Source organism: Octopus bimaculoides, chromosome 1 (genome assembly GCF_001194135.2).
Source record: "Octopus bimaculoides isolate UCB-OBI-ISO-001 chromosome 1, ASM119413v2, whole genome shotgun sequence".
NCBI lineage: Eukaryota > Metazoa > Mollusca > Cephalopoda > Octopoda > Octopodidae > Octopus > Octopus bimaculoides.
The window spans coordinates 197,339,319-197,347,229 of NC_068981.1; the positions used below are offsets into that span (position 1 = coordinate 197,339,319).

At 36.6% G+C, this 7,911-nt stretch overlaps 1 protein-coding gene across 2 annotated transcripts in view; it reads left to right on the forward strand.

The window, feature by feature from the left end:
• LOC128250020 (annulin-like) overlaps positions 1-826 on the forward strand; it is a 26,596-nt gene extending 25,770 nt beyond the window's left edge. For both annotated transcript variants that reach the window (XM_052974623.1, XM_052974625.1), the window contains one exon: positions 308-826. In XM_052974623.1, coding sequence (XP_052830583.1) covers positions 308-446 — 139 coding nt within the window. In that variant the 3' untranslated portion in view covers positions 447-826. The remainder of the gene's footprint in view (positions 1-307) is intronic.
• The last annotated feature ends 7,085 nt before the right edge of the window (positions 827-7,911 follow it).

A 7,911-nucleotide genomic window follows, 5' to 3' on the forward strand; every position in this document is an offset into this window, starting at 1 on the left:
TGAGCATCTCTGCAGTGATTCCTGATGGGCCGGGGGCTTTCCCTGTCTTCATACTCTTAATTGCTTTATCTACCCTGGTACTGTCAACTCGGATAGCTGGTCCCTCTGTTGGGTCGACATACGGCAGGCTCTCTTTCTCCCATTCATTCTCTTTATTAAGCAATCTATATATATATATATATATATATATATACACACACACACACACACACACACACACACACACATAACCGTTCCCTTCCTGCCCTTTAAGATTTCAGTGAAATATTTGGCAGCGCAATTTACTTTTGGCTATATTTTATTTCAGCGATGTTCCTGATTTTTCCGATTTATCCCTAAGAATGAATTTGTGTGCTTGTTGCCGAGGAACTGCTCATCTGACGGCAACTATTCATAGCATTGAACTACAAGATGTCTGGTCTTGTACAAGTATAAATATAGTTTGATTCCCTTGTTAAACCGAAATATTAATCGTCATAAAACTGGAAAAAAACAAAAAAAAGAAACGTAACTGATTTGAAACTAGTTTGTTAAATCTAAAAATATTTTGTTAGAATGGAACAATACAATAAAGATGGAATTGTTTTTGGTGTTCAGATACATCAAAGTCTGTAAATCTAACCCAAATTTATACCCATAAAAGGGAACCACTTACAAGGCAAGATATTCTTTTTTACCTTTATCTAAATTTGAGAATTTTTCTCAGTCTCCAAAGAAATTCCAACAAATTAGAAACCATTCGATAATCAAGAATATTTCTTTGGTAAATTCTATATTTTTCCAATTATCGTCATTCAATTTGTTAGAAACAGCAACCAAATCTCCCTCAAATCACTGGTTTTAAGGGGCCAAAACCCTGTATGACATGATCCTAAACATATTCTTAAAAATCCAGGCAGGATGACCTCAGCTGTGTTTGTGTGCTTGACCTCTTATAAGTTCACTGGTGTTAAGTCTTTCCCATCATGGGTGACTGTCAGGGTGAGGGGACAATGACAAAGTGAATCACTTTGGAAACCAACAAGGAGTTTCTGATCACTCAAACTGCTAGAAAAAGGAACCAGGGCTCCCTCAAAATACAAGCCACCATTTTAGAAAGAAGGCCCCATTGGAGAATGAATGTACTTGTAGGGGGTCATGGTTGGAAAATCTTTGATCAGAAGTCTGGTTTGGTGTTGACCTGGGGTAAAACAGCTTAATATTTTGATTGTTGTTTGGTCTCAGGTCAACTTTGAATAGGTGTACTCCATCCGTGGCCATCCTGTCAATTTCTTTGGTCAATTCCAACTGGTCTTACATTAATAATGAACCCCTGATCCTCTGTGATCACTCAATTTATTAGAAATAGCAACTAAATCTCCCTCAAATCACTCTACCATTTTTAGTCAGAATGGTCATGTTCCAGTCATGACCACTCCAACATTTTGAATCCTTACAACCTCCTTATTCAGTTTGTCCTTCCCTATTTGAGATGATAGGGTACAATGTGAGAGATTTGGCTGCTATTTCTGGCAGGTAAAGCAATTTAACCTTGGCTCCTTTTCTTTTTGATCCCTGGACCCTAGCTTTAAAATGGACAGAAAACCGACAATATTGAGAGATGCAGTCATATGGTGGCAGTTATCTTACTTTTATCATTAGGCTAAATGGCAATATGACCACCACCGGTGAAATATAAACATTGATCAGGGAGGTGAGGGGGTTTAATTGCCCGTATTTCACTGAACTCATCAGTGGTGGGAGTGTCAGCTGAATCCCTTGGATTCAGAACTGAAGGTCCTGGTGGAGGGGAGGGGGAATGTGTTGGGGGGTGTTCGAGGGCCTGGTGCATTTGTGGTGGAAGAGGGAACTGGGTCAGATCCTGAAGATTTGGTAGGGAGAACTGGAATTAAAATTGAAGCTAATGTAGAACAAACCTTTTTCTAAAGGTCACTGATCTTCAAATATATATAAATACTGCATCAGCATTTTTACTCCTTATATGGGGCCATGTTGCTCTTGGAGCTGTGTGTGTATAGGGGTTTCCAACTCTAGAGAAGGAACATTCTAAGAATTTTGTTGGAATCTTTAATCTAAAAATAGTGATTTTTGTATCTTTTATTTTTGTTTCAATTATTTAACTGTGGCCATGCTGAGGCACCACCTTGAATTTTAGTTGAATGAATTATTTTTTAAAGTCTGGTACTTATTCTATCAGTCTCTTTTGCCAAACTGCTAAGTTACAAGGACTTAAACACACCAATATTAGTTGTCAAGAGGTGGCGGAGAACATGCACACATTCTTATACAAGAATGTTGTTGACAGTGACTTCAAAGTTTTGGCTAGCTAAGCCATGGTTGGCCCAAGGCTATAATAGAAGACACTTGCTCAACGTGCCATACAGTGGAATTGAACCAGGTACCATGTGGTTGGGAAGCAAACTTCTTGCTTCAGTCAAACCTGCTTTTCGTATTTGAGATTTTCTTCCATTCCTCATTGATATTTTTAAGTCCAAATTTATACAGGTGTGCTAATTTAGAATAGATTACCTTATCAGATAATTACTGTAAATACTTTGGTAAGTTATTCCCCCCACCCACACACACTTTGTTTTTCTTAATGGATCTTAAATGTTTTTTAAGAATCCTCTGTTGAATCTTCCAAATGTTCTTTTAATTCCTTTCTATTTACCTTTTGTTTTTCTTTTTTTGGACTTTATCATAGGTGCAGGAGTGACTGTGTGATAAGTAGCTTGCTTACTAACCACATGGTTCTGGGTTCAGTCCCACTGCATGGCATCTTGGGCAACTGTCTTCTACTATAGCCTCTGGCCGGCCAAAGCCTCGAGTGGACAGAAACTGAAAGAAGCCCGTTCGGGTGTGTGTGTGCATATGTGTGTTTGTGCGTCTGTTTGTCCCTCTCCCAACATCACTTGACAACTGATGTTGGTGTGTTTACATCTCTGTAACTTAGTGGTTCAGCAAAAGAGACCGATAGAATCGACCCCAGAAGGATAAAAGGCATTCGACTTCGGCAGAATTTGAACTTAGAACATAAAGACAGATGAAATACTGCCAAGCATTTTGCCTGGCATGCTAGCGTTTCAGCCAGCTCACTGCCTTACTTGTCTTAAATATTCTTTTCTACTTGAGGAACAAGGCCTGAAATTTTTGGGGAGGGGTCAAGTCGATTAGATTGACTCCAGTATACAACTGGTACTTAATTTGTTGACCCTGAAAGATGAAAGGCAAAGTTGACCTCTGCAGAATTTGAACTCGGAATGTAGCGGCAGACGAAATACTGCTAAGCATTTTGCCTTACTTGCTAATGTTTCTGCCAGCTTGCTGTTCTGCTGAAGGATTACATTTAATGGTATGTCTTTGGAAACTCAGCCATTTACAGGTCAGTTCAATGGAGTTTTGGTACTGAAACAACTGGAATATTTGAAGATTGGAGAGCAATTATAATTGTCTTAACATTTGGTTTAGTGGGGAAGAGGAGGAACCCTTAAAGATCTCAATACTGGTTAAATACAAATTGAGATGAGATTTTGAATTTCTATAAAATCTTTAGGTATTAATGACTGTTCAAATATATAGAATTTTGGCAGTTTTCTGCTGGGAAAGAAATTTCAAATACCAAGTGATTTGGAAGTCATCAGTTATCCCAAATTTTGGCCTTTTGTGATCATGCCGGAGCATTATTTTGAAGGGCTTTTCATTAAATGAACCTCAGTACTGTTTTTTGCCTGGTAGTTATTGGGCCTGTTTTGCTGAACCACCAAGTCCAACTTTGGCAACAAATGGTGATGAATCTTGTCCTTATTGCTATGGACCCTCTCTTTCCATCGATTCCTGCCTCTGTTGATGGTTGTGCATTCAGCTAAAGGTTATCCGGTCCATTCTTTGTCATCCAGCTAATATCTTAATCTCTCCCTTTGTTTTCCATTTATTCTTCCCTCTTGGATACAGGTGTTGAAGTTCATACCCAGAAGACTTCAGTTTTCTCTTTATAACGGATACCAAAGATTCTCTTTCTATTGTCATTTCTTCAAATGTTGACTCATTTGTTCAATGCCTTGGTGACACATTCTTTCAAATGCCTCGAGTTTGGCAGTTATTTGTTCTTAGGATCCAGCTTTCACATTCATTTGGTGCAACAAGTCAAACCAATGTCTTCATCAATTATAATTTGTTGTTCTTGTTAACAGCTTTGACTGTCCAAGTTTTAGTGAATGATTTTAAGGCTGATCTTGATGTCCATATCTCTTTCCTTATTTCATGGCTTCTCTCTCTTTTACGGTAGCACACCAATACTTGACCTTGGTGACCTGTTCTAAAGGTAACTCCTTGGCATTAGGTGCTGAGTTATTCTGGTGCTTTTGTCACTGCTACGACATTTGTCTTTGGATTGATTTCTAGCTGGTACACTTTCTACCATGTCCATTAATTTTTTCTACTCTACAAGGCTCGAAATTTTGTGGGAGGGAGCCAGTCGATTAGATCGACCCAGTATGCAACTGGTACTTAATTCATTGACTCCAAAAGGATGAAAGGCAGTCAACCTTGGTGGAGTTTGAACTCAGAACGTACAGACAGATTAAATACCACTAAACATTTCGCCTGGCGTGCTAATGTTTCTGCCAGCTCGCCGCCTTACCATGTCCAGTAATCTGTCATATGTCTGGTGTTGCAATAAGGACTGTATTGTCCAGCAAAGTGTAGGTTGTCTATGTTCAATCAACTTGTGGGGCCTTTCTATAAAGGCTGTCTCGCAGTGGAGCTTTTCTATGAAGGCCATCTCCTGGTGTGTTGGTGCTAAGTAAAAAAAGCCAAGTGGTTGGCATTAGGAAGGGTGTACGGCTGTAGAAATCAAGCCAAATCAGACTGGGACCTGGTGTAGCCCTCCAGCCTTGCCAGCTCCTCTTGAACCATCCAACTCATTGCCAAAATGGAAAACAAATAATGACGACGATTATTTATTTTAAAGGTATCAGAACTTTAACCCTTTTGTTACTGTATTTAGAGATGCTCTGTGTTTCTTTCAATTACTTTAAATATAACAAAGAATTTAGTAAAATAACTTAGTTGTCATTCAGCTAGTGTTAGGAACATAAATTGTGACTAAGGTTTGGTAGATTTTAATTCAAAACCTATGAAAACAAGACATTTGTAATCAGAGCCAGAACTGGTTTCAGCCAGGTTGGTATCAAAAGGGTTAATCATTAACAACACAGTTACATAAATTAAAACAATTTATTCATAAATTCAATATTTTTAATTTTGGCAAAGAATATTGAAATCATATAAAAATAGTTTTCTTTACATATAGCATTGCCTTGACAGATAATTCAATCTTTTATTAAAAGTCAATACTAGGTTTGTCTTTGAACAGCAAACATTTACAGATAGATATGGTATTATTCTGAAAAAGGCAATACATTTTATTTATTTTTTTGTCTGAGCAGTGGATTTACAAATATTTGAAAGGATTTAGCTTCAGTAAAACCTGATCGGAATTTCATTTAAAAAGAAAGTGTTTTTTTTTTTTCTTTGAATATAAAAAAAAATGCTAATTTGGCACAAAAACACTTTAAATTTGGAATTGTGATCCCATGTTAATCACAGAGGAACCTTTGTTTGTTTGAGGTCTCTTTGTAATGGAATGCAAAAACTGGAATCATATGAATTCGTTAATTTTTCAGTTGATTTGTAAAGACAGATTGTTTTTTTTTATTTTTATCAAAAATATTTGGGTTTTAATTTTCAGCTATTTTTAATTCCTGAAATTGGGAGAATATATGGATTAGTGAAGATATTAACTGGATATATTTTAGTGTTGGTGTGAAAGTGGACCTGAAGGGGTTGCATAGGCACGTGGCTATGATGTTTTGAAAGAATTTAATATTGCTTAGTAGACTGGCCTTTGTAGATGTCCACCTTAGACTACTACTAACTTAGATCTGCAATAGACTTAAATGGCTTTTATTTCATTTGATTCCTGGAATAGCAATGGACATTGAACAGAATTCAAAGCAGGACACTCAGTTAGGTATTAAAACCTAATACTAACTCCTAAATATAACAAGGTATCACAAACTGGAGGTCTAGTTGTCTGCTGTGGTTAACAGAATTCCAAAACCTATTCCATTACCATTCAATGCTTCCTATATTGTAAGAAATAGTAAATGGAATTGGTCAATGTTGTGTTGGTTGATGTTCTTTTATAGTGCAGAAAATGAAAGACGCTTTCAATTGCCACTTTTACCATTCAAAGAGAACAGAAGAAACTTACCTGTTTCTCACTCATTCAACCATTTCTCAGTTTACTTATTTCAGGTGACTAGTTATGTATTAATTAGAAATATTTGGAAAGGAGGGGGGGGGGGTTAAATATGTCTTGGAGGAATTAAGAGGATTATCAAAACACTGTCCCCCACTCTTTAAAAGAGGGTTGCAACTGTTTTTCAATTTTTGAAACCAAATCCCAGAACCAATTGATTACCATTTTCAGATGGAAATGGTAAAACTGTTTGGGACTTTCCTTGATTTTTGGGTTTCAGTCATATCATTTCCATTTTTCAGCTCAGTACCTCTTTAGTCTCAGATCAGCAGTCCAGTTGTGGCCATCCCAGTTTTCTTTTTTCTAAACATTGAATAATGTGATACTGAGAGTGTATCGTAAAATAAATGGATGAGTTTTTATGTCTATAAATGTTTGAACATTCTGGAAAGACTTACTGGCCCAGGGAATGTATCAAATAATGGTATTTGAGTTGTGATGATTAAAGAGAAATGATGTAAGCATGGTTGTAAGGACTCTTGGTATCAGGAAGAGTTGAGATCAAATGATAAACATTATCTCACTGCCCAGTGTGTGTGTGTGTGTGAATGTGATGGTTGAAAATCATGCAAGCAATGTTGGTCATTTCTTCTGCAGAAACCATCTTGGGCCATGGAGAAATTTTACCAGGTGAAGGTCGGGGACAGAAAAGGCATCCAGTCATAGAAAGTAGACTTCAGCCAATTCCGTCTAACTCCTGAGGGGAAGGTGGACATTAAAAGGATAATAAATAGTTAGTGGCTGAACAATCTCATTTAAAGAGCTCCTGTTCTCATTTTTTTTTCCACCTAAAAATTAAGATATTTTGTAATCTACCCCAGATTGTCAAATTGATATTATTTCTCAAGTAAAACTGAAATAAAATGCATCCAATTGTCCAGTAATGTTGCATAGTTGGGAGAGATAAACAGTTTGTTGTTTGTAATAAACCAACTAAATTGGTTGCTCAGTAATTAAAGTAACAGGAATGACAGATACTATTTTCCTTCATGAAATGGCAGAGGGGAGACTAAAATATTCTCAAATATGTCTGTTAACTTCCTGACAAGACCACCACTGACTAAAACAGTGGATACAAGGCTTGTTAATAAACTCTGTATACAATTGAAATAGCATTAAATAATACAACTTTTTATATATCCTACGTTGTGTGTAAACACTAGTGACAGGCATGATGCTGTGGCTTTTGTGTTTTTTTTTAAAAAAAAGAAAAGCATGTGACAAGCTCAAGATGGCTGAAATGTGTGTGACATTGATAAGGCTCCAACACAATATGGCTATAAAGAGATTTCTCTTGGACAAAAAAGAAAAAAAAACACCTTTCAATGATGTCTATACTTTTCAAGTATGGCACATGGTTACTTATTAATGTGAAGAGTCTTTTGGTGATTTAAGATTATAAATAATCCCATTCTCCTCAAAATATTAATTGCTGAAGCAAGATCTAAGATCAGGATTTTAGTCAAAGTAATACAGGAAGCGGAGGAACACCTTGTTGGTCTTGATGTGAATTAGAATGATTTTGGTTAATATTTCTACATTAATATTCCAAAACTAGAAATTAGTTTCAAACTTCACTGAAAAGATTA